Below are 26,710 nucleotides of genomic sequence, written 5' to 3'. Positions count from 1 at the left end.
AGAGACAGGAGGTCCTGCGTTCAAATCTGACCTCAGACACTTCCTAGCTATACTCCGGGCAAGTCACTTGACCCCCATTGCCTAGCCCTTACCACTCTTCTGCCTTAGAACCAATACACAGCAGTGATTCTAAGAAGGAAGGTGAGGATTGAAAAACAGAAAAGAAAACCCTTAATGGGATTACTTCAGTCAAGCACACTTTCTAACCTGGATTTCTTTGATGGAATTCAAAGGCAGATTTGGTCCAAATCTAATTCAAATCCAAGTCTTTCACCCCTGGCTACAGCTTGCCTGTATGGGCAACTGCAGAAGTCATGTCAATTCGACATTTTCAAAGCACCTACTATGTGTCAGGGGCTGGGGAAGAAGTACAAATAACAAAAGAGTTCCTGCCCTCAAGGAGTTTCAATTCTGTTGGGGGGAGAGAGACAGCAAAAACAGAAGCAACTGTGGTAATGTGGGGGCTTTGAGGGGCTCAGGATGGCTACCCTTTGCAAGAATGCAAGACTCCATGCCTTAGTTTAGAAATAAAATGAGAAAGGCACTCATTTGGCATTCACGTGGAAGTGGCTGGGTGGACAGTGTAGGCAGGATGCTGCCTCCCCAGATGTGCCCTGGGTCTTTTAGGTCTTTTGACAACAGGGGCTCCGTGACCAGGAATGAGGAGTGGGGGATGCTTGTCATCTGACCGGGGTTGGTGTCCCGAAGACACAAGGGGGGACTGGCATAGTTTAGGGAGAAGGAGATGTCCTAGATGACAACCCGATGGTATCAGAGCACAACCAGATGAGTCCATCTCAAAATCTAGGGGAGAATCCAAGGAGAACATTCCTCTCGGGGTCTTGCCTTATTGTGAGTCTCTGCTGCCCAGGGTCACCTTTTCCTCAGTATTACAAGAATGCAAGGAAGGAAAGGAATTTTCTGTTTTCTGTTTAACCTGAAAGACTAATAGGGTTTGGGGTGTCCAAGGAAACCCAGGGTCCCACACCAGTCAGTACAGTGGAAAGCGCCCTAGAGGCAGGGAACCTGGGTTCAAATCCCATCTGTGAGACCTACTAGCTATATGACCCTAGGCAAGTCCCTTCCCCTCCCCTGGGCTTCAATTTTCTGGTCTATAGAATGAGGAGATTGGGCTGCACGGCCTCTGAAGTCCCTTCCAGCTGTAGATCTAGGTGTCTCCAAACTACATGGTGATGGGGGAGGTTCAAGGAGCAGTGACCCCAAAGAAAGAGAAGATCTTCAATGAAACATTATTACAGAGAGTTCGGAGGGGGCACGGATAAGCAGGGCACTGTTGGCACTGCTGGATTACAATTCATATATATTTTGATTTATTTATTTAATAGAATTTATTCCCAGGTAGCTCCGTCCCTCCCCACCACCATCACCACCATAGAAAGTATCACCTGACAAAAAGATAGGTTTATATAGATTGGGTCTTTCGTGTTTCTATTTTTCATGGACATTCCCATGTTATTCTTCCAATAGTAATTCTGGAGCTGTATACAATGTTATCTTGGTTCTATTCGTTTCACCCTTTATTCAAGTTTTTTTTTTTAATTAGCCTGCTCATCATTTCTTACAGCACAGTACTAGTCCATCACCACCATATACCATGGTTTGTCCAACCATTCCCCAGTTGATGGATATCCCCTTGATTTCCAGTTCTTTGCTACCACAAAGAGAGCTGCTAGAACTATTTTGAAGCATATGGGCTCTTCTCCTTTTTTCTTGATCTCCTTGGGAAACAGATCCAGCATGGGTCTTAGGGTAGACACAGTTAATATCTCTCGAGTCTTTGATTGCTTTCCAAAATGGTTGGATCAGTTCAACGTTCTACCAACAGTGGAGCACTTCTGCCAGAATGACTCCATTTTCCATTTCACAATTCGGACCAAAGTCAAAACTCCTCTCCTTGTCGAAAGGACAAAATGCCCCAAATGAAAGACACTGATGATATGGAGCTCCCTTCACCCCAGAGAGGGCAACAAAAAGATGATTGGGCTAAAAGCAAACGTTTTACCACCATATATATATATATATATGCACAGTACTAATAGCTATGCTTCTTAGGCACCCTGGGCTAATTGTCTTCTCTCTTGCCAAAAAGCAAAGTTCATTATTGTTTCTAGGTGCTTGTATTTGGGGGAGCATCTTTGTAGTGGTTAGCAGATTCCTATCATTTTTATATAAGTGAATCCCAACAGTTGGGAAATGGTAATGTACATTTGTAAACGTCACAGTACATGTGACAAATTCCTAGCAACATAAAGGATTTATATATGTTTAATCCCTTTTTTCTGTTCTTTGTGTGTGGAAGTGTTCATCTCTGCTGATGTTGGGCAAGTACATCATAAAAAAGAACAAAAATAAAAACAGAGAATAAAAAATAAAGACTGAGGAGAGGGAAGAAGCCATATAAAAAGAGTTAGCAGTTTAGTAAGAGGGATACAGTGTTTCCCCCACTAAGTGTGAACCAAGGAAGGCAGAGTGGATCAGGACTGACCAAGGAGATCCAGGCAAAGTACTCTAAGGAAATGTGGGAAGGGAAAAAAGCTGTTAGCTGGGTGGTTAGGGGCAGGCCACACACACATATATATTCCTTTTTACAGTCACATAGAGGAGGCGGCCCGAATCAGAGCCAAGAAGCAAGAGCAGGAAAAATTTGGCCCCAGAGAGATGAATCAACCTTTTTCATCCATCAATGAGGGAGGGTGGAGATCTAGAGGGGGGCCCAGAGAAAGGGAAAGGAAGCTGGGGGAGTGATAAATGAGGGGATGGCTGGACTTTCAGGCTTACTCAGTTCAGGAGAGGCTGAGTGAATGGTCATCTCTCTTCCTCTTCTTGCCTTCCTCAGAGTGGGAGCATCCCCAGTGGCCTGATTCCTGAGAACCCAGGGATTCTAATCTCCTCCAAGGGAGGAGCTGGGCAGGGAGAGCTCCAGGAACTGAGCAATTTGCCTTGGTGACCTTTGTCCATAGCAACAGTCAGAGACAGTACACCCCAGTGGGTTTGGGGTCAGGAAACCTATCTACCAGTTGTGTGACTCTGGGTGAGTCACTTGATTTTCTGTGCTTCAGTTTATTCCTCTATAAAATAAGAAGGGTATTGTATTAAATGATCTCCAAGGTCCTTTTATGTGTGAAGAGTCCCTCTGCCTTAGACATCCACTAGTGAATTTCAATTAAGACCGGATTTACAAAAATTCACCTTACACCCAACTTTTCTGGAGCACATCCTGGATATATGATCTTAAGCAAGTCATTTGACTTCAGCACAATTCTTGCTGACCTGCATGGTTTGAGGGAATTTCTCCAGCCAAGAATCTCCTCCTGTTCCACAAGTCCAGTCCCTATTCCCTCTATCAATTCTATAAAGCAAGCCCACTCCTCCCCTCCTGTCTCAGTAATACAAGGATGACTAATCTTTATCTCCCAAAATAGCTCCTCACCAAGTTCCCCATTTTCAGCTAAGGGAGGTGGCTCGAGCCCCCACGGTCAATTGATGTCCAGGAGTAGACCATGTTCCCTCACCTGCATGGGCTCCCAGGGACCACAAAGCTCAGGTTAGAAATGTGACCCAAATGTTCTTTCTTTTCCTGCAGGGATGGAACAACAGATATCACCAGGACAGTCCACTGGGGAATCCCTTCTTCTTTCCAAAAGGTACAAGCCAGATCCAAGCATTTCAGCCCACTCCCCCTACATGTACTTTCTGTTCTCCATTTTGGAGCCTGATCTTACTGAAGTGAGGAGAGATGGAAAACTCCATCCGTTCTGTTTCTTTCATTCCTTCCCAGCTCTTCAGGGACCTTACTCCTTTTAGCATATTCTCATTCTTTCCTTCTTTCTCTCTCCTTGCCGCCTCCTCCTCCTCTCTCCTTTTTTAATTAGTATTTTTCAGTTAAGCATCAATTTTCTCTCCATCCTACCTCCCCCTCATTGGGAAAAAAAGCAAAAGAAGTCCTCACCATCAGTATACATCATCACGCAAAACAAACTTCACATCCAAAAATGGGGGTCTCATTCTGCAAGATGACTCCTTCGCCTCTCCGGTGTTTTTCATCTATTCTTCCTTTCACAGCCAGACTCCAGCCTCTCTTCCTACTTCTCTTACTGTTCCTTTTGCCATTCTATCTTCCATCTCCTGCCCACTGAGGACGCTCCCAAAGCCCTTTTGGGGGCCCTTATTTTGTCCTCTACTCCATTGGTGGTCTCATTTGCTCTCACGAGTTGAATCATCATCTTGACAGATGCCTTTCGCATCTGCCCATCCAGCTCTCATATCTCACATCCAGTTACACATTACCCAGCTGCCTGCTGGCCATCTCAAACTCAGTATGGCCCAAGCAAATTCTCTTCAAAAGCTAGCCTTCTTCCAAACTTCCAGCAAAGGCACCACCACCCTTCAGCCACCTACGTTCAAAGCCCGAGCCATCTTCACCTCCTTCTCCATATCCAACCATTTTCTAAGTCTTATTGGTTGGATCTCCACAACGTCTCTCCCACTTGTTCCCCTCTTGATGCTCACCCAGCTACCACCCTAGACCAAGCCCTCCTCACCTCTCCCTTGGGTCTTATGGTAACTGACTTGGTCTCTCTCCACACAGTTGGACACAAAGTAAATTTCCTAGAGTGAAGGTCTGACTTTTCATCCCTTCCACCATCAATGAGTCTCCATTTTCCCTCGGAGAAAATTCCAATTCCTCAGCATACCATTGAAAGCCCTTCACAGTCTGGCGAGAGCCTCTTGTCAACCATTTCTCTCCTCCTGACATGGCCACTTAAGTGGTTCTTATTTTCTCTTTTGGAAGATGATAGGGTGGTGTCACACACACACACACAGACACTGCCATCTTTCTCCTGTCTGGCACTACTCTCCATGAGATGTGTGAGCTTGAAGAAACCCGACTAATCATCCAATCTGGCCAGAGCCCTTATTTTCCTGTTGAGGAGACTCTCGGAGATAGGAAGGCCCCATTTCTGATGTCTCCACAACTCTCCCTGGACACAAATGCCCCTAAGCTCAAGTGTTCAGGTCCCAGCCACTCAGTCCTTGCCCCCGTGCCCTGCGCCCTGAGCACTATCTTCTCCCAGCTGAGTGTGGCCAGGTGGCAGTGGCTCAGAGGCTAATCAAAGTTTGGAAACTGAGTAAAGCTTCAGGTCACCCTCTACATTCACCACACACATACACACACACACATACACACCAAATCTCTCTCCCTCCTCCCTTCCTCTGTAGCTGTCTCTGTCTCTCTGCTTTTCTCTCTCTCACTCTCTCCACTTCCTGTCAAATTTTGGGCATCATTTCTACCTTATCCTCCACAAGAAGGAAGCATCATGGTGCAAAGGAACATGGTACGTGGCTCTGGAGTCAGAGGAGCCAGATTCCAATCATACCTTTGAAACATCTTCACTGTATGACCTTGGGCAAGTCCCTTCCTCTCCCTGGGCCACAATTTCCTTCTCTGTTGGACTCGACGGCCTCCAAGGGCCCTTCAGTTTCTAGTAGTAAGATCCTATGTGTGATCCTAGACAAGTTCTTTCCCCTCCTTGAGCCACAGTTTCCTCCTCTGCAAAATGAAGAGGTTGATCTGCGAAGTCCCTTCCAACTCTAGCTTAAGAAAGTTGGGTTCTTCATCTATTGAACCTACAGAGTGAGCTCATCCCCATGGCTATGTGGTCGAGATTCTTAAGGGCTATAAGAATACAGAGAGAAGAAAGTAGTCATCCAGAAAGGCTTCCTGAAGGCAGCAGGATTTCATCTGGACTTTGGAGAACAGAGGAGTTTGCAGTGGAAGGATGGGAGAGCTGAGAGATTCTAGGGACCAGGAATGCTATGAACCAAGCATGCAGAGACAGAAAAGAGTGGAGACCACCGGGCTAGAAGAGAGAGGTCACTCATGTAGGGGAGTCATGGGAACTCATACAGGATCCGTGCAGTGGGGTCAGACCATGAATGTCAAACGGAGGAGGAAGGATTTGATCAGATAAGCTGTGTGAGCCTTAGAGGAGAACAGATGTCAGGTGTGACAAAAAAGGGCCTGCTGTGGACCCAACCCTCAGTTAAATCCTGCTTTAGGACAACATCTTGGTGGCAGAGGCAAGGCCTAACCATGACCACCACCATCATCACCTAGACTGATTTCTCATAAAGCACTGACATCTGCTATCCTTTGCCTGAAAAAGACCACACCATTATGGTCTTTTTCTCTGGGGGCTTATAATTCTCAGCCTTCCAACACACCCTTCAAATTTACATGTATGTAGAAATCTCAGCCTATCAGATTACACCCCAACTTCTCAGTCTAGCATTCAAGGCCCTATTCTATCTGGAGGAGAAGAAGCACCCCGAGGGGTAAGTATGGATCTGGAGCTAGAAGGAACCTTAGGGTCATTTAGTCAAACTCTCTCATTTTACAGATAAGGAAACTGAGGTCCAGCAAGGGGAAGGGACTTACCCAAGACCACAAAACAAGTTAGTGAGTTGATCTAGGAGTCTGGGCTTTCAGGATAGAGTTCTTTCTCTTTTTTTAGAATATTTTCCCATGGTTACATGATTAATGACCCCCCCACTCTGCCCTCCCCCCTCCCAAATCCAACAAGTAGTTCCACTGGATTATACATGTATCATTGTTTAGAAGCCATTTCCATGTTACTCATATTTGCAGTAGAATGATCTTTTAACATCTTAGCCCTAATCATATCCCCATCACACTATGTGATCAATCACATATTTTTCTAATGGATTTCTGTTTCCACCATTCTTTCTCTGGATGTGGATAACGTTCTTTCTCATAAGTTTCTCTGGATTGTCCTGGATCATTGCATTACTGCTAGTAGAGAAGTCTATTACATTCGATTGTACCACAGTGTATCTATCCATCTCTGTGTACACTGTTCTCCTGGTTCTGCTCCTCTCACTCTGCATCAATTCCTGGAGGTTGTTCCAGTTTCACATGGAATCCCTCCAGTTCATTATTCCTTTCGGCACAATATTATTCCATCACCAACAGATACCACAATTTGTTCAGCCATTCCCCAAGTGAAGGGCATCCCCTCATTTTCCAGTTTTTTTTTCCACCACAAAGAGCAGCTATGAATATTCTTGTACGTGTCTTTTTCCTTATCATCTCTTTGAGGTACAAACCCAGCAGTGTTATGGCTAGATCAAAGAGCAGGCAGTCTTCTAAAACCATTTGGGCATAATTCCAAATTGCCTTCCAGAATGGGTGGACCAATTCACAACTCCACCAGCAGTGTATTAGTGTCCCAATTTTGCCACATACCTTCTAACATTTATTAATTTCCTTTGCTATCATGTTAGCTAATCTTCTAGGTGTGAGGTGGTACCTTAGATTTGTTTTAATTTGCATTTCTCTAATCAGGAGAGATTTAAAACACTTTTTCATGTGCTTATTGATAGTTTTGATTTCCTCATGTGAAAACTGCCTATTTGTGTCCCTTGATCATTTGTCAATTGGGGAATGACTTGATTTTTTTGTGAATTTGACTTAGTTCCTTATATATTTGGGAAATTAAACCTTTGTCAAAGAATTTTATTATAAAAATGTTCTCCCAATTGGAGAATGGCTTGATTTTTTGTACAATTGATTTAGCTCCTTATAAATTTGAGAAATAAGACCTTTATCAGAGGTTTTTGTTATAAAGATTTTTTCCCAATGTGTTGCTTCCCTTCTAATTTTGGTTGCATTGGTTTTGTTTGTACAAAACTTTTTAATGTAACCAAAATTATTCATTTTACATTTTGTAATATTCTCTATCTCTTGCTTGGTCTTAAAATCTTTCCTTTCCCATAGATCTGACAGGTAAACTATTCTATGTGCACCTAATTTACTTATAGTCTCCTTTATATTCAAGTCATTCACCCATTCTGAGTTTATCTTAGTGTAGGGTGTGAGGTGTTGATCCAAACCTAATCTCTCCCATACTGTTTTCCAATTTTCCCAGAAGTTTTTGTCAAATAGTGGATTTTTGTCCCAAAAGCTGGGAACTTTGGATTTATCATACACTGTCTTGCTGAGGTCATTTACTTCGTCTATTCCACTGATCCTCCCTTCTGTCTCTTAGCCAGTGCCATATTGTTTTGATGACTGCTGCTTTATAGTATAGTTTGAGATCTAGTACTGCAAGGCCACCTTCCTTCATATTTTTTTTCATTATTTCCCTTGCTATTCTTGATCATTTGTTCTTCCAAACGAACTTTGTTATGGTTTTTTCTAATTCAGTAAAAAAGTTTCTTGGTAGTTCAATGGGTATGGCACTGAATAAGTAAATTAATTTGGATAGGATTGTCATTTTCATTATGTTAGCTTGTCCTACTCGTGAGCAATTAATGTTTTTCCATTCGTTTAGATCTCGTTTTAATTGTGTGGAAAGCGTTTTGTAGTTGTGTTAACATAGTTCCTGTGTTTGTCCTGGCAGATAGATTCCTAAGTATTTTATATTATCTAGAATGATTTTAAATGGAATTTCTCTTTCTTTTTTATCTATTTTAATTTTATTTATTTATTTTTTGTTAAACATTATTTTATTTGGTCATTTTCAAACATTATTCATTAGAAACAGATCATTTTCTTTTCCTACCCCCCCACTACCCCCTTCCCATTCCTCTGGGTATCACATGTGTCCTAGATCCGAACTTGTTTCCTTGTTATTGGTTTTTGCATTAGAGTGTTCATTCAGAGTCTTTCTTCAATCATATCCCCTCCATCCCTGTATTCAAGCAGTTGCCTTTCCTCGGTTCTTTTACTCCCACAGTTTGTCCTCTGCTTGAGGGTAATGTTTTTTTCTCCTTGGTCCCTGCAGATTGTTCTGGGACATTGCATTGACCCTAATGGAGAAGTCCATTACATTCGATTGTACCACAGTCTCTGTGTACAATGTTCTCCTGGTTCTGCTCCTCTCACTCTGCATCACTTCCTGGAGGTTGTTCCAGTCTCCATGGAACTTCTCCACTTTATTATTCCTTTTAGCACTATACTATTCCATCACCAGCAGATACCCCAATTTGTTCAGCCATTCCCCAATTGATGGGCATCCCCTCGTTTTCCAATTTTTGGCCACCACAAAGAGCACAGCTATGAATATTCTTGTACAAGTCTTTTCCCTTACTATCTCTTTGGGCTACAAACCCAGCTATGGGTGGATCAAAGGGCAGACAGTCTTTTAGCGCCCTTTGGGCATAGTTCTGAATTGCCCTCCAGAATGGTTGGACCAATTCACAACTCCACCAGCAATGAATTAGTGTCCCAACTTTGCCACATCCCCTCCAGCATTCATTACTTTCCATAGCTGTCATGTTAGCCAATATGCTAGGTGTGAGGTGATACCTCGGAGTTGTTTTGATTTGCATCTCTCTGATTATAAGAGATTTAGAACCTCTAGAATGATTTTAAGTGGAATTTCTATTTCTAATTCTTGCTGCTGAGTTTTGTTGGAAATACATAGAAATGCTGATGACTTATGTGGGTTTATTTTGTATCCTGCAACTTTGCTCAAGTTGTTGATTATTTCCACTAGCTTCTTAGTTGATTCTCTAGGATTCTCTAAGTATACCATCATATCGTCCTCAAAGATTGATAGCTTGGTTTCTTCTTTGCCAATTTTAATCCCTTCAATTTCCTTTTCTTCTCTAATCGCTACAAGTAGTGTTTCTAGTATAACGTGAATTAGAAAATGATCATTTGTGGAGCTATATTTCTGGTTGCACTAAATGGATACTCTGGCAGGGACTAGAGAAAGACTAGGGGAACCTGAGGGTGCCTAGTTATAAATGGTGTTAGAGGTATTTCTTCAGAGAGATAAAGAGAGATAGAGAGATGCTACTAGAGGGGTTACTCTGGGGTTGCCTATTGATCATTATTGATGGCTAATAGATCAAGATATTTCCTACCCTTCTCCTCCCTTCACCTCCCAGTTTCCACCCACTCCCTTCTGCCTCCCTTTCCCCTCCCCTGGTCTTAGTCAGCCACCTTCTAAGTAACTCAGGGGAACTATGAGATTTCAGAGAAATATTCTTTACTCTTCTTTCTCAAGTAAAGGGGTTTATTGGGAACAACAGGATGGAGATTGAGATGAGAGGGATAAGGGTGTTCCTAATCTATAAGGAGGATTGGGAGGATTTTGGAAAATGTCAGTCCTTTCACAGCTGTGACTTAGAGACAGTCAGAGAGATGGAGGACAACTGTTAAATCTTTCTTCTTCTAATTACACAAAACCACCAACAAAAGTTAATTTCTTCTCAGATTAATTCCAGAAGCCCCCCCAAAGGTCCTTCAACCTAGGACAGACGAAGCCAGTCTCCCTTGATCAGAAACCCCAGAGAAGAAGTTCCTCAGTTCATCTCCTCTGGCCAGGCTCCAACTGCCTTTCCTGGGAGCATTCTGTTTTGGAATCTTCACCTTGATTGGCAGATCAGGTCCCCAGCTTTGTTTTGCAAGCATGAAAATTCTCTCTTCCTTCATGCCTCTTCCACAAATGTTAAATAATAGAGGTGATCATGGACACCCTTGTTTCACTCCTGATCTTATTGGGAAGGCTTCTAGTTTATCCTCATTGCAGATGATGCTTGCCGATAGTTTTAAATATATACTGTTTATTATTCTTAGGAACGACCCTTCTATTCCTATACTTTCAAGTGTTTTCGATAGGAATGAATGTTGTAGTTTGTCTAAGGCTTTTTCTGTATCTATTGAGATAATCATGTGATTTTTGTCAGTTTGCTTGTTAATAAGGTCAATTATGTGGATGGTTTTCCTAATACTGAACCATCCTTGCATTCCTGGTCTAAATCCCACCTGATCATAATGAATAACCCTCATGATCACTTGCTGGAATCTTTTTGCCCGTGTTCTGTTTAAGATTTTTGCATGTGTGTTCATTAGAGAGATTGGTCTATAGTTTTCTTTCTCTGCTTTTGGTCTGCCTGGCTTTGGAATCAGTGCCATGTTTGTGTAGCTCAGAGTTCTTACTGCATCCATAAATAACTTGTGTCTCCCACTTGAAGTTATTTGAAATGTTTTGATAGTTGAGTAAACTGCAACCAGAGAGACTAAGCTACCCATCTCCATTCTTATACCTGGCTAATGGCAGATCTGAGAGGCCATATACAGTATTGTAGAGAGAGCATTTGATTGGGATTCAGGATACCTGGATTCAAATCTTGCCTGTCATTTACTTAGCTGTGGCCACGTTAATTTCCCTGTCTGGGCTTCAGTTTTTTCTTCCATTAAATGAGGAGGTTGGGCTCAGTGATGTCTAAGGTCCCTTCCACTTCTGGTTTTCTTCTCTGTTCCCATGAATATGTTGTTGGCATCATGGGCCTACCAACTCCAAGGTCCTGCTGTCCTCATGGATTTTCTGTATGCTAACCAATCCTATCCCCTCTAGGAAGCCTACACTAGAGTGTTGATGGGAAACATTGACCTGTGTAGACTCGTCTTCCCCTCGTCCACATCAGGTGGGTCTCAGACACAGCTTTGGGTTGAGAGGCTGGCCAGATTGGCCTACGGTCTTCCTTTCCCCTCTAGGACACCCACCTTGGGGCTCTATGGTCTTGGGCCTATGCTACCTGATTGATGTCCCCTCACCTAGGACTCGAAAGACATCATAGTGGGAGACTTGGACCCCTTACTCATGGTACAGTCTAATAGGGAGTCACAACTCAAGCCTCTGACTCCAGCCAGGTCCAACCCCAACTTTGTCACTTGTCCCTTGGGTGACCTTCCCACCTGTGAAAAATGGGGGGATGGATGAGCTGGCCCCTGAGGCCCCTGCCAATCCTAAGGGAATGCTTGAAAAGAGCCCTTTTATTAAGTGCAAGATTGTTTCAAAAGTCAGAGGAAAGAGCCTGGAGTAGTCATAAAAGGCTTCCTGGAGGGAGCTGGGACAGTCAGGCAAGACCTTGAAGGCCAGGTCCAAGATGCTAGAGAGAAAGAAGGGCCTGAGTCAAACTGAAGGGAACAAGGCTAGGGGTGGGGTGGGGTGGTAAGAAGACCAGTCTGGATGGGTCAAGGAAAGAGGCCCAGCAAGACCTAACTGGGGCCAGCCTTGAATGCCAGCCAATTAGCATAGGCTCCCTTGCCCTCCCTCCTCTTCCCCTTCCCCCATGTTATCACCATCCTTGATGCTTCTGACCCCAATAAGTCCAAAGTGGCTAGAAGGTTGGCCTTGGAACAAGGAAGCAAAGGGGGGGGGGCAGCAGTGGAAGGTTGAGGAAAAACCAAAGAGTACCTGGCTAGTAGCCACAGCTGGGCATCCCTGACTCTTTTTACCATTTCTCTTCCAGGGCGAGTTGTAGAAGCCTTTGCTCGAAGAGCTTTGTGGAAAGTTGGCCTCAATTATGGACATGGCACAGGGCATGGCATTGGCAACTTCCTCTCCGTGCACGAATGTAGGTGACCTGGCAGGGCAGGAAGCATCCTAGGCTGAGAGGCAGGAGCTCTGAGTTTGGGTCTTAGCTGTGTGACCTTGGACAATTCATTTTACATGTCTGAGTCTCCTCACCTGTAATATAGAGGTCAGACTAGATGGTTTCTAAGGCCCCTTTCTGCTCTGACTTGCTGCTCCCAATCAATTCCTCAGTACCATATGCACACCCAGGACAGCTCTCCTTTGAAGTCTTGTCCTGAGATACCAGTGACCAGGCAGTGCCCTGCCTGCCCTCCTCACTCATTCCTAGCCCCATCTTTCCTGGAAATCCTTGGGCCTGGGGCAGCACCAAGTGCACTTCCAGCTCTCCCTGAGCCCCCATCCCCGTCCACTAGCCTGGCATGTCTTCATCAGTCTCTCCTTGCCCTCACTGAGCCCACCATCCTCTTGGTAAGCCATAATTCGAGCACTGAGCTCCCCTCCTCTCCCCTTCCCTGAGCCTGTCATCTCTTTACTAAGCATCTACCTCCCTCTGACCTTCCATCTCCTCTGAGCCCTCGTCTCCCTCACCACGTGGCCTTCGCCAGTGCTGAGCCTCCCACATTGCTCCCAACTCTACTCTGGGCCCCAAAGATACCCTGGTGACAGTGTCTCTCCTCCCCTTCCAGGGCCAGTGGGATTCCAGTCCAATAACATTGCTATGACCAGAGGCATGTTCACATCGATAGGTATGCCCCCTCTCCCCCCGCCCCCGTTCCCCTAACTACAGCCTGTGGGATGACTCTTCCTAGCTGGGTAGAGAGAGTAGAGGATTGTCTCTCCCCAAGCCTGATAGGAAGGCAAAGCTGTAATTAGCAACTTGGGCCCTAGGGAAAGTAGCAAGAAACACCCTTCTAATGAACCTTGGAGTTCATTAGGTGAAAATAATACAAGAAATGAAGACAAATTCAGTGCAGTAGGAAGGGAGTTAGCTACGCAAACAACTTCGCTGTTGCTGACAGAGCACTTGGGTTCAGTTTTGCCCCTTCTACTTTTCTGTGGCCTTGGGACGAAGTTCAGGTGGCACCTCCCTAGATTTATCTCTGGGTATAAAGGAAATGACACTAGACTTGGAAAGAGAAGAGCCGGGTTCAGACCCAAGCTATGTTATTGTGACCGGTCACTTAATGTCCTCTCTGAGTCTCTGTTTCATTCTCTAAACTAGTAGAGGCAGGGGCAGGAAGATCTCTAAAAGACTTGCAACTGGAAATCTCTGATCCTGTCATGCTATGGCCCAAGGGCTGGCCCCTAATCCCCTACACCCCTGTGGATTCCCACTGCTTTATCTTTGCCCCCAGAACCTGGTTACTATCAGGATGGAGAGTTTGGAATCCGCCTTGAAGATGTGGCCCTGGTAGTAGAAGCCCAGACCAAGGTAATTTGACATCGGGCCTATGCCAAGGATACGGCCAAGTGTGGCAATGGCCATTGGCTAAGTGGCTAAGGAGGGAAAGGCACTGGACAAGCATTTCTCGTGAGTCCTCCTTGGCTTACTAGAATACAGGTGGTATTCCTCAGACCTTTAGAAGATGGAGGGGAGGGGTGGGTGCTAAAATTTGGGGAGCTGTGAATGACAGGAAGCTCATTACACTGAAAATAAATTACTGCCAAGAGGCCCTCCTCTGACTGGGCAAGTTGCTTCCCTTCTCTAAGACTGTTTGCTCATCTGTGAAAGGGGTAGAAGAGCATTGTACTCACTGTCTCATACAATAAAATAGGAGCCTTTATTCTCATTACTGCTGTCACTATAAGCTGGTAGTAGAGAACCAAGCTCCCAGAAGCCCCTGTCCCACTTGGCCCCCTCTAGTCCTGAGGTGGATTTGGATAGAGACCTTGCTTGCCCTCGCCTGCCTCCGCCAGCCTTCACCTCCTTAGCCTCCTCCCGATTTCTCTTCTGCCCTCCAGTACGGTGGGTCCTACCTGGCCTTTGAGGTCGTGTCTCTGGTACCCTACAGCCGGAACCTTATCAATACTAGTCTGCTGCTGCCTCAGCAGGTAAGAGCCCCATTCTAGAAGCCTCCCTACCCCTGGCCCAGAGTTAGTCCTGCCCATAGCCAATGAGGGTGACACGGGTCCCTTCCCTTCTCTGGGCCTCTATCTACTCCCTAGGCAGAAATGGAGGATCTACACATAGGTCGATGGGGGTAGGATTGGGGATGTAGACTCTAAACGATCACCCCAGTGCAAATGTTAATAATATGGAAATAGGTCTGGATCAAGGACACATGTAAAACCCAGTGGAATTGTGCGTCGGCTACGGGAGGGGTGGGAGGGAAAGAACATGAATCATGTGACCATGGGAAAACAGTCTAAATTAATTAAATAAAATGTTTCAAATAAAACAAAAGAAATGGAGGATCTACAGATTTGGTTCTAGATCTGACATCCAATATTCTTGGCCCAAGGACTCTCGTAGTTCTGACACTATAGGGTTCACTAAGTAGCTGCATAGACATACCCACCTTACCAGCCTTCCTTGGCATTGCTTTCTCCTCCATCTTGGTATCAGAATACCAGTGGAAAGAGCACTGGTTTGGGAGGAAGGGGGAGTAGGTTCATCTCTGACACGGACCTGGCCTCAGTTTCCTCTTTTGTAAAAGGAGGTTGGATTCAATAGCCTCTAACTTTAAATCGATGATCCTGTGACACTGTGGTCAATGAAGTCCCTAATGGTTTCCATATTTGTCAGGAGAGAAATACTGTCTCAAGAAGGCCTCTGTGAAAATGTCCTTGCTTGAGAATGGGTGGAAGGATGGTTCTGGTCCTTATTCAGTAATTCACACATTGGGAAAGCAAAGAGTCTGGCCTGAGTGGGGTCCTGGAAGGAACCATAGGGGAGGGTCTGGGGGATAGGACCCTGAGGTGTCATCATTTGGCTTTGAACCTCCTTGGTTCTTACCGTTCTGCTTTCTCCTTGGCAATCTCCAGCTTGAGTACCTGAACCAGTACTATAAGACGATCCAGCAGAAAATTGGCCCCGAGCTGCAGCGGCGGAACCTGGAGGAAGAGTACCAGTGGCTCCTGAGGAACACTGAACCCCTAACTGGCGGCAGCAGTTATACCCACCTTCCTGCATCACTCACCGTCCTGGTAGCAGCCACCCTAGTGTCCACCCTGGGCTAAAACCTAGAGTGAGGAGTCCCCAGGGCTGAGCCGGCACCGAAAGTTCAAGCCACCAGTCTCCAAAGCTTAAATTTTCCTCTCATCCCCTCCCCACCCCCCAATCCAAGGCTTTTCCATCCTGAACTTCCTGACCTGGCCCCAGACCAGGATGTTCTGCCCAAAGGAGTCCAGGTACTTCCCAGGATTCTAGGCCTTTGGGCTAGGAGTCTAATGAAAGATTTACTTTTTTTAAATGGTTTTTTGATATTTGCTCTCATTTCTCAATTAAAAAAAGAACAGATGTCTCTGTCTGGAGTCAGAGGGCTTGGGTTCAAATCCTAACTCTACTACTTTACTACTTATGTGACCTTGGGCATGTTTTTCTCTTGGGCCTTGGTTTTCTCATATGTCAAATGGCCTGAGGATTGAACTAAATGACCTCAAAGATCCCTTCCTTGTTCTAAATCTCTGTTCTTATGATCTCCCCTACACAGAACCCTCCCTTGTAACAAGTTAAGCAAAACAAATCAGCATGGCAGTCATGTAGGATGAAGCAGGCCCCATTCATTCAACACATTAACAGTCTGCTAGCTCTCTGCCAAGAGATGGGAAATGTGTTTCACTAACAGTCCTCGGAAGTCGTGAGTGGTCACTGCACCAATTGGTTCCAAGTTTTCCATTGTTTTCCTTTACATTACTGTGAGCAGCATGTACGTGGGGTTCTGGATTTTGCTCACTCCATCTGCAGCATCAGTTCATATAAGTCTTCCTAAGTTTCTCCAAATTCTGCCTATTTGTCATTCTTACAAGGTAATTATGTTGCCTTACATTTGTACACCATGGCTTCCTTGACCAATCACTGGGTACCCCACTTTCCTTCTAATTCTTTGCTGTTATAAACATTGTGGCACAATGGAAAGCCTACAGGTTCTAGAGTCAGATGATTTGGGTATGAACCCCACCCTCGGAGACTTATTCTCCTTCCTGGATCTTAATTTTCTCTTCTCTAAAATGGAGTTGGACAAGATGATTTCTCTTCCAGCTCTAGATTTAGGATCTAAATATAGGATTCTAAAATTCTAATCTCAGGTACTTAAACGATTCTTGGGACAGGACTGAAGCAGGAGGTTGGGTTGTCTTGGAATCTCATGAAAGACTCTAATATAGAGTCCTGGGATTCTAGATCTCTAGTCTAAGACCTTAAAGTAGGAGCAGACCAGGGTTCTAGAATTCCAGCCAAGACTTCTAGAACTCTGGGGTCCATCCCTAGAATGCCAAGTCATAGAAAGGAGTATCCAGAGCTCAGACCTCTGTTACTACTTCCTCCCTAAGCCAAGACGAGCCAAGGAGAGGTCTCTGCCAGGACTCCTCTGGGTAACTTCTTTGTTACTTGTTTGGTCTGAGTTGGTTCTCCCTCAGCCTTTTGGCTTTCTAGCAAAGGTTTCCTTGGCTTCAGGGACCTCCCACTGCCTCCCATGTTTGGCTTCTGGAGGATTCCCCCCATTTCCAGCCATAGTTGGGGAAGAGGGGTGAATTCTTTTGAACCAGCTCAGAACAGTGTCATCCCTTGCTGGGGCTTCCTTTTGACCTAAGCTCCCAAGCCTTTCTTCAGCTCAGTTCTGCCTTCAGCTGGTGCCAAGTGTTGCCACCACCTTCCTATCCCCCCGCCCCCGACAGCTCCCTCTCCAGCCCTAAGCCTTTGCCTATCCTTGGAATTAATTGCAGTGCAAGAAAAGTTTAAGGGGAAAGGAGACTGGAAAGGGGGCAAAACAGGCTAGAGGAGGCTAGAGCAGGAAGGAGGCTGGAGTGGGGAAAGGAAGCCGAAGGGTGATGGGGCAGGGGCAAGGCTGGGGGGTTCTACAGGGTGTTAGAGGAGCTAACCAGAGAATTATAGAGCTGAAGGTAGCTTAGAACAGACAATGGCAAAGACTGGAAAGACCTTAGAACAGGGAATGCCAGAACTTGGAAGGAATTTAGAAGAGAGAACGTCCCAATTGGGAGGGACCTCTGAATACAGAATGTTAGGAAAAAGCTTCAAGCACTAAGTGTCAGAGCTAGAATAATATTAGAAAAGAACACAAAATGTCAGAGCTGAGAGGGACCTGGGAAATGGTCAAGCCCCACCCGAAGGAGAGAAAAAAAATTTGTCCTTTCTTCTTCTGTAGCAAATTAGCATCAAGACTAAGACTCAAACTCAAGTCATGCCTAAGTTCCTAGTCCAGGGATCTCTGTACTGTAAAAAGCTTCTCCATGGAAACCACATCAAACACATTCAATTAGGATCAGGCACCTGGAGTAGGAATCTGGGTCAGGAGCCAATGACAGTCCTAACCTCTTCCCTTCCCCAGCAATCCATATCTTATGGCAAAGAATTTAAAAAAAACCATTTCAGCAAAACCCATGAGCATTATTGCAACCTTTTTTTCCATTTTCAAACATGTATAACTAAGCAAAACAAATTCTGGCACTGACTGTGACTCTCCCCCGCCACCACCACCCCTAATATATTTCATTCTGCACTCTCTAAGTCCATCTCCTCTCTTTTTGGAAGTAGATAGCATATTTCACCAGGAATCCTCTGGAATTGTGGTTGGTCATTGCATTGATCAGAGTTCCTAAATCTTCCGAAGGTGTTTGTCCTGACCATAGTGTTGCCATTATATCAATTATTCCCCTGGTTCTGCTCACTTCACTTTGCGTCAGTTCATATAAATCTTTCTAGGTTTTTCTGAAATCCTCCTACTTGTCATTTCTTACAGCACATTCCATTCCAGTACAGCCATATGCCCCAACTTGTTCAGCCATTCTCCAATAGACATCCCCTCCATTTCCAATTCTTTTCCACCACAAAAAGAGCTGTTATCAATATTGAAATTTGTCCAAGGATACACAGATACCTTCTCCATGAGTCCATTGGCTGGGAATAGCAGGGATCATTGTCCTCATTTGAATAGAAGGAACCACCCAGGTTGAGAGGAGTGTTCTAGATTTCCCTAAGGCACCCACTAACCTGAAGGAGAATGGGAGCCCCTTGCCCACCCAGTCTCACGTAGTGCCCTTTCCCCCTTCCACTCCCCCACCTCCAACCTTCTTCTTTCCCCCCAACCCCCACTTCTCTGGCTTATGAGAGTTTACTCTCCCCCATTTCACACCTGTGCCCCATATCCTGTATTGCTCACTGATGAAAGTCCTGACAAAGAGAGCTTTGAGCCCATCATAGCCTGCTTACTCTGGCTTGTGGCTTTTGTGGCAGACACCCAAGTGGGTGTATTGGTGTACCCATGAATGCTGAGCCAGAATCAGGGGTTCATTATAGTGCTGAGGAATGGAACTGAGTTCATCAGCCCAGATAAAACGTGAGACACGGGCCTTATTAGCATCAAGCCCCAACCCCCTGAATCAGTGCTCCCATTGCCCTCAGCTGGATACCATTCACCCAAGGCTTCAGAATTCCAAAGGACGCTGACAAACCAGAGGGCATCCTGAGGAGATGCCAGGATATGGAAGTGCCTCGAGATCATGCCATGTGAGGATCTGGGGCATGGTGCAAACATGATAGCTATCTTCAAGTAAATGCAGGACTGTCATGTGGAAGACAGACTAGATTTAGGATTATAGATCTAGAGCTGGGAGGGACCTCAATGGTCATCGAATCCAACTCTCATTTCACAGATGAGAAAACTGAGACCAAGGAAGATTAAGGGACTTGATCAACCAAAGCCACCCAGCTGGTAAGTAACAGAGGTGAGATCTGAACCCAGCTCCTCCTAGTTCAAAGTCAGTGTTCTTCCCATTGTACCATCATTGCTCTGGTTGGTCCCAGAAGCCAGAACTGGTTGCAAAAGGTAGAGTAGTCGAGGCAGATTTCATCTTGAGGTCAGAAAAAGCATCCTACAATGAGTGCTGTTCCAAAGTGGTATGTTCCTCTGGGGGGAAGTGAGTTTCTCAGAACTGGAAGTCTGGATAGGCCAAGCAGAGCAAGGACAGTCCAGTGGGAAGAACATTTCTTTTAGACTCAGAGAAGTTGGATTCAAAGGTCTCCTCTGTCACTTAGCAGTTGGAAGACCTTGGTTGGGTCTGGGATGTTATAGCGGGGTCCTAGGAAGACTGGTTCTTGTCCATTCTGCACCTGGTCCACTGTTTGGTCCAGTTCACTGAGCAGAGCCCTGAGAACAAGAGCTGGGGGGATTGGATGGCCTCTAAGGGAGCCTCCAACACTAAGACTCTGTGATCATAGGCAACCCATCAGCAATCCCATCCTGGGAGAAAGAAGACGTGGGCTGTCCGAGGTCATGCAACAGTGAGGGTTGCCTGGTTCAAGGCCTCAGAATGGACCCAGGGAAGCCACAAAGTCAACTTTGCCAGAACAAGAGAGGGGAGGTTATGAGAGGTCTATGAAAAGGACTCTGGGGTTTCGGAGCTTGTGAGCTCTTTCTGAGTCAATAGTTTGACCCAGTAGCCCCAAACCAAAAAAGCTGATAAGATCTCAGGCTGCCTTTGTAGACGTGGAATGAATGATCACAAATAAGGCTGCCATCGTCCCATGGTTCTCTGCTTAGGTCTGTAGGTCACACTTCAGGAAGGGCAGTGGAGCACGCCCAGAAGAGAGGCTTCATGGCTCCCACTTACTCTTAGACTGAAGAAGAGAAGGTGGAAAGTGGAAGGGTGACCTAAGACATGAAAAGTGCCTTCGACTATACAAAGGGCCATACTTTCATTCATTCGTTCACCTGAAAAGCATTTATTAAGCCCCTCTGATGTGACTGGGCACTGAGAACGGAAAGACAAAACCAAGACAATCTCTGCCTTCCAGAAGCTTACATCCTGCAGAGGGAAATGACACGTACACACTTAAGAACATCCAAACTGAAGAACATAGGTCTCCCTTCCTCGTTCCTGCCTCTTAGAGGAGTTCAAGAAAGAGATTCTAGGGGCAGCTAGGTAGCTCAGTGGATAGGGCACCAGGCCTAGAGACAGGAGGTCCTGGGTTCAAATATGGCCTTAGAAACTTCCTAGCTGTGTGACCCTAGGCAAGTCACTTAACCCCCATGGCCCAGCCCTTACTTTAAGCAATTTTGCCTTGGAACCAATATTTGGTATTTATTCTAAGACATAAGTAAGAGGTTTTTTTAATGGCATTCTGTCTAGGGCTTGTCATTTCCAAGTAGTGTCAGAGGTCAAGAGAGGGGAGATGGCTCCAAGGCAGTCCAGAATGACGTCTTTCCTAGCTTGTGAAATGTGCATCTGTGTAGACATTGGACATGGGTTTGCTGGGGCGTCTCCTCCTGCCCAAGTGTTCCCAAGGACTTGGAGCCAGGAACACCTGGGCAGAAATGTCTCCTCTGATGTTTATCTGTTGGCCATCCGCCATGGCCAAGTCATGGAAGGTCTCTGGGTGTCAGGCATCTCTCCGTGGCTGGAAGCCAGAGATGCCTCGTAGAGGGGAGTCCCACACCCAGGGAGCCGCAGGTACTCTCCACCTTGTAATGCTCTGGCATGCGATGGGAGGATTAAACCTGTCCTTCTGGGGCCCAGAGGCCAGAATAAGGAACAATGGATGGAAGGGGCTGAGAGGCAGATTTTGATTTCAGCTGGGAAATAATTTCCTGAGAATTCAAGTTGTCCAGAAGTGACCCAGGCTGTCTTCCAAGCTAGCGAGCTCTCCCTCTTGAAAATCTTCAATCGGATCACCACTGTGGAGCTGAAAGGGCCCTCAGAGGCCATGGCGGCCCAGAGGCGAATGACCTGTCCAAAGTCACCCAGGTAATACGTGACAGTGGCCAGTGGCCAGGCCTCTTTCTACACTCCTAGGCTACAGATGGCACATTTTTCGGTATGTTGTTGGGTTCCCTGCTCAGATACAAGATGGACCAGATAGCCTTGGAAGTTCCTTGTAATCCCCAGGTTCTGGGATTCTGGAGCTTTGTTCTAGGACATGACAAATCAGGAGCTTGAACTATAACTGGCATCTAAGCAGCCTTCCGGTTCAGTCCTTCTATAGCTGCAGAGCTAAGATGGAGGGCAAAGAAGGTTCACAAGACTGGGAGTAGGGAGAACCAAATCCCAAAGCTGCTAGCTGCCCCTCCCCTGGTAACCAAGGCCCCGGGAATTTCACCAACTCATCGGGCACTTCCTCAAATCACGAGCTGGCCACTCTCGGTGCCAAAAACCAAGTCAGAACTGGAGACGATATAACGGCAACTGTTTCCTCCCCTAGTGGGGGCTGGCCTGGCACAGCTGGGAGAGGGAGGGGCTCCCCTGGTGCTAGGGCCAGGTCTCCTCACTTCCCTGTTTCTCTGTGAAACAGGAACCCTGAGCTGGCTGGGGTGGGGTCACTGAGCCCCAAGGAAGTCCTGGCCATGGGGACAGACCCATTTTCTGCCCTTCACTTGGCCCAGGGGAAGCCAAGCCAAAGTAAGAGACAGAGAGAATGACAGTGCCCCCATGGAAAGTGGCCCAGAATCACTCAAGAGCTAGGAGGCCAACCAGTGCCCAAACAGCATCCGTAAACCCTCCCTGGGGCCAGGCATCCAACCTTGGCTTTGAAACTTCCAGGCATGGATGAGGATGAGGATGCCACGGCTGCAGAGGCAGGTCCTTCCTCTTCGGGATGGCCTCTTACCTGCATGGTTCTTGCTATAGTACTTCCTGGCCACATGCCAGGAACTGGGCTAAGCATTAGTGGCTTCTTCTGGACTCCAGCCTAAAGTTGCCTTGGGCAGTAGCCACTCATCTGGCCTAGCCTCTGGGGCCAAGCAGAAGCCCCGGAATCCCTCCTTCACATGACTGTCTCTCAAGGACTTGAAGCCAGCTTTCTTTCCCGTCCCCACCCCCATTTCCTTCCAACAGTCCCACCTTGGCATGACCTCGAGTCCCTTGAACAGCCTGTATGCCCACCCGCCTCTGGACGTGGTCCAACTCAGAGACATCCTTCCCAAGCAGGGGGCCCCAAAGAGAGCAGTGGAGTCCAGACGTGTTCTGACAGAGCAGAGGGCATCTCTGCATTCCTGGAAGCTAGGCCCTTCTTCATGGAGCGCAAAAGGACATCTGTTTTCTGGAAGGCCGAAGTATACTACTGACTGGCACTACCGTGGTCCAATAACTGCTGCCTCCCTATCCCCCTTGCTCCTTTGCCCCAATATTTTTCAGACCAATGGCTACCTTGCCAGGCCTCTCTGCAGCTAGAATTAGGAGAAGACCTGTGTTCAAATCCTGCCTATGTCTCTAGTTTCCCATGGGACCTTGGACAAGTCTCTAAACCTTGATGGGCCTCAGTTTCCTAACTTGTCAAATAAGGAATAATGATCATAGATTAGAATTAGAATTTACATTCCATCAGAAGGTTAACTCCTTGAAGGCAGGGACTATTTTTGCTGCTTCTTTTTTGTTTACTATGGTGCCCGGTTAAGCCCAGTAAAGCAGCTTCCAAAGGGCCTGCTGAATGATTTAGAGCTGGAAAGAACCTGAGAAGTCACTCAGTTGAACCTTCTCATTTTACAGAGGAGGAAACTGAGACCCTAAGGGAGAGAGACCGAGAAAAAGACAGAGACAGAGATGGAGAAGGAGAAAGGCAGAGAGAGACGGAGAGATGGAGATAGAGGAGGGAGAAAGAGACAGACCTGAGGAGGGCAGTGAATTGCCTGTGGACCCAGAGCTAGCAAGTGGCAAAGGCAAGATCTGAATTCAGGTTCTCTGATTTGAGCTCCAACAGCCTCTCTTTGAGTGTGCAGTCCTGCCTCTGCCTACCTGGAAGGGCTCTGGAGGGCCACATGAGGCCACCTCTAGGCAAACGCTCCACCCCAGTGGAGTCAGCTGTCCACAGCCCTCATACTGTGGCTCGCCAGCCATGAAGTCAGAGGGCCCTGGCTGTCCTACGGCAGCCTCTACAGATTCTTATCTGTGGCCAGACTCCATTCTTTCATCCCTGCCATAGCTGCTTCACCTTTGCCTTTGAGGGGATGGGAAACTTCTCAGAGTTTGCCTCATTTCCATCAGCCCGAGGACCCCTTGGCCCAGTCCTTTTCCCCCTAAGACTACGAACCTGGGGCCAGAGTCCTAACTAACAATGTTAGTACCCAGGACAGCAACAGGTAACAGGCCCTAAAATGAACTCTCTAATTAGAGCACCGGGCTCCTGGTTCAAGTGGGGCCTCAGACATTTATTAGCTGTCTGACTCTGGGCAAGTCACTTCACCCTATTGGCCTCAGTTTCCTCATCTGTAAAATGAGCTGGAGAAGGAAGTGGCAAAGCCACTCCAGCATTTTTTAATCCTTCACCATCTCTCTTGGAATCAATACTGTATATTGGTTCCAAGGCAGAAGAGCAGTAAGCGCTAGGCAATAGGGGTTAAATGACCTGCCCAGGGTCACACAGCTAGGAAATATCTGAGTCCAGATTTGAACCCAGGACCTTCCATCTCTATTGAGATTGAAGCCTGGCTCTCAATCCACCAAACCACTCAGCTTCTCCCTGCTCCAGCATTTTTGCCAAGAAAACTCCAAATGGGGTCACGGAGAGTCAGAGCTAACTGAACAAAAATGATATCATGATGTGAAAATTCGGGGGGGGGGACACTAGGTGATAAACTCCATCAATGCATTAGAAAATTGGCTGAGGATGGGTAGGTAGGTGGCTCAGTGGATAGAAGGCCAGGCCTAGAGAGAGGAGATCCTGGGTTCAAATCTGGCCTAGCTGTGTGACCCTGGGCAAGTCACTTAACCCCCATTGCCAAATCCTTACCATTCTTCTGTCCTGGAACTGATACTTAATGTTGATTCTAAGACAGAAGGTAAGGGTTTAAAAAAAGAAAAGAAAATTGGTTCAACATTTAGGTATAATGAGTCACTGAGGTGACAGGGTCACCTAGGTCTTCCTGACTCTCCATCCATTAGGCCATGCCATCTGACACTGAAAAGTACAGGAAGTCCATAGAGTACAATGCAAGAAGTAAGTAAGACAAATATAGTCACCTGGGAGGGAGACCTAGTGCCGAGTGTCTTTTACAGTGCCGAAGGAGGGCACGTGTCATGGCCTCTGTGTCCTGGGGCCAAAGTGTACACTCCCTGCCTGGTGGAGCCAGTGGGCCAAAGCCTGGGCTCTGCACGAGCAGCAAAGCTAGAGGGTGACAAATATAAGCACCAGGAGTGCCCAGCTTGTGATCTGAGCAATCCATTCATTACTTTCCCCCACAGTGAGAGACATGGAAAGTCCATCAGCCAAAGATTCCCTGGTGAAAGCCACTGAGGATAACAAAAGTGAGGACGCTGGCTCCAGAAGACCCCTCTGAAAATGGCTGGTGAGGCTCCTGATGGAGAGCTGAGGAATTCGAGATGAAGAAAATGCTATTTGCTTTTTGGGCCTAGCTGAGGTGGACATGTGCTTCCCCTGGCTGCATGTTTGTTACAAGGGTTTCTTGACCTGCCTTTTTTTTCAAAGGAGGGAGGAGATGGGGCAGGGCTTAAGAATGGGGTTCTTCCCCACCCCCTAATGAGAAGAGAACAAAAGGAAGGCCAGAAGGAATCCCAGACTAGCTTTGAAAGTTACATGTTAAATTTCTTCTACAAATGCCTAAAAAGAAAAGCTGGTTTGTCACAGTCAAGATTTACAGTCCAGGGTACAGTCACAACTTCACATGCGTAGGAAGCTTCCTGTCTTGTGTGTCATTTGTCAGAATAAAGAGAAAAGAAAATGGAAGTCAAAAGTCTTGGCAGTGAATGGGCTTTAAAAGACTGCCTGCCCTTTGATCCAGCCATAGCACTGCTGGGTTTGTACCCCAAAGAGATAATAAGGAAAAAGACTTGTACAAGAATATTCATAGCTGCACTCTTTGTGGTGGCAAAAACTGGAAAATGAGGGGATGCCCTTCAATTGGGGAATGATTGAACAAATTGTGGTATCTGTTGGTGATGGAATACTATTGTGCTCAAAGGAATAATAAAGTGGAGGAGTTCCATGGAGACTGGAACAACCTCCAGGAAGTGATGCAGAGCGAGAGGAGCAGAACCAGAAGAACATTGTACACAGAGACTGGTACACTGTGGCACAATCAAATGTAATGGTGTTCTCTACTAGCAGCAATGCAATGATCCAGGACAATTCTGAGGGATTTATGAGAAAGATGCTATTCACATCCAGAGGAAGAACTGTGGGAGTAGAAATGCAGAAGAAAAACAACTGCTTGATCACATGGTTCGATGGGGATAGGACTGGGGATGTAGACTCTAAAGGATCACCCTTAAGAATATGGAAATAGGTTCTCAACAACGATACATATACAACGCAGTGGAATTGCTCCATTGGCTCTGGGAGGAGGAGGGAGGGGGGAAGAAAAGAACATGAATCATGTAACCGTGGAAAAATAATCTAAATTAGTTAATTAATTAAATTTATATTTTTAAAAAGTCTTGGCAGTGAGGGGTCCTTGGTTGGGGGGTGGGAGGGAGATCAACAGGAAGAGAGCCCAGAGCCCACTGATCTGGGTAGAGAAGTCCAGAGAGGGTAGGAGAAGAAGCCATTGAAAACAAATGTCACATGAGGAGGGAGGGGGACAAGAGTTCCACAGGTGAAGAATGGGTTGGCTAGCACTGGCCAAGCTGGTAGGCTAAAGTGTTCCCCTGAAAGCTTCCCTTGAGGGCCTAGCACTGTGCTTTGTTTCTCTCTTTGGTTCTCAGGGCAGTTTGGGCCCCAGCCCTGCAGCCTCCCTCCCTGGCCCCTTTGAAGCCGCTGTGGTTTCCCAGTGAGCTTTGCTGCTGCTGCCTGGGCTGAGCAAACAGGAAGCCAGACACATCCCGCATGCAGTGTACAAAACTGGAGGGGGGACCCAGGGCCAGGCAAGACGGCAAAGCCAGAGCCCCGTTCTTTAGACCAGGTCCTCACCCAGACCCACCCTCCCAAGTTCCACACATTCACCTCCCCTTCCCTGCCCTCCACCAACGTACCTACTACCCACTCCTTTCTCCCCTGTTCACCAAAATGTCTCCAAAAAGTCCCTGAGACAGTCCAGCTAAAATTAGGAGAGAATTTCAGGTAGGTGGGTAGGCCAGCAGGCTGCGGGGGAACATCTCCTGCAAACTGACCTTTTCGCACCCTTCCCATCATACTACGTGGGTGGCCACCCATTCTACTTATAGCCAGAGCCAGCCAAATTCAGTTCCATTCCAGAAACAACTCTAAAACA

General features: G+C 46.5%; 1 protein-coding gene across 1 annotated transcript in view; it reads left to right on the top strand.

The window, feature by feature from the left end:
- The window catches only part of XPNPEP2 (X-prolyl aminopeptidase 2), a 48,036-nt gene extending 32,188 nt beyond the window's left edge, over nt 1-15,848 (top strand). Inside the window, exons 15-21 of the mRNA XM_001373697.5 lie at nt 3,605-3,665; nt 11,412-11,481; nt 12,310-12,414; nt 13,061-13,120; nt 13,730-13,806; nt 14,337-14,426; nt 15,360-15,848. Of these exons, the coding sequence (XP_001373734.3) occupies nt 3,605-3,665; nt 11,412-11,481; nt 12,310-12,414; nt 13,061-13,120; nt 13,730-13,806; nt 14,337-14,426; nt 15,360-15,554 (658 nt within the window). The 3' untranslated portion in view covers nt 15,555-15,848. The remainder of the gene's footprint in view (nt 1-3,604; nt 3,666-11,411; nt 11,482-12,309; nt 12,415-13,060; nt 13,121-13,729; nt 13,807-14,336; nt 14,427-15,359) is intronic.
- The last annotated feature ends 10,862 nt before the right edge of the window (nt 15,849-26,710 follow it).

This window comes from Monodelphis domestica, chromosome X (genome assembly GCF_027887165.1).
Source record: "Monodelphis domestica isolate mMonDom1 chromosome X, mMonDom1.pri, whole genome shotgun sequence".
In the NCBI taxonomy this organism is placed as follows: domain Eukaryota; kingdom Metazoa; phylum Chordata; class Mammalia; order Didelphimorphia; family Didelphidae; genus Monodelphis; species Monodelphis domestica.
Note: the sequence above shows the minus strand (reverse complement) of the source record. Positions and strands in the feature narration are given on the sequence as shown.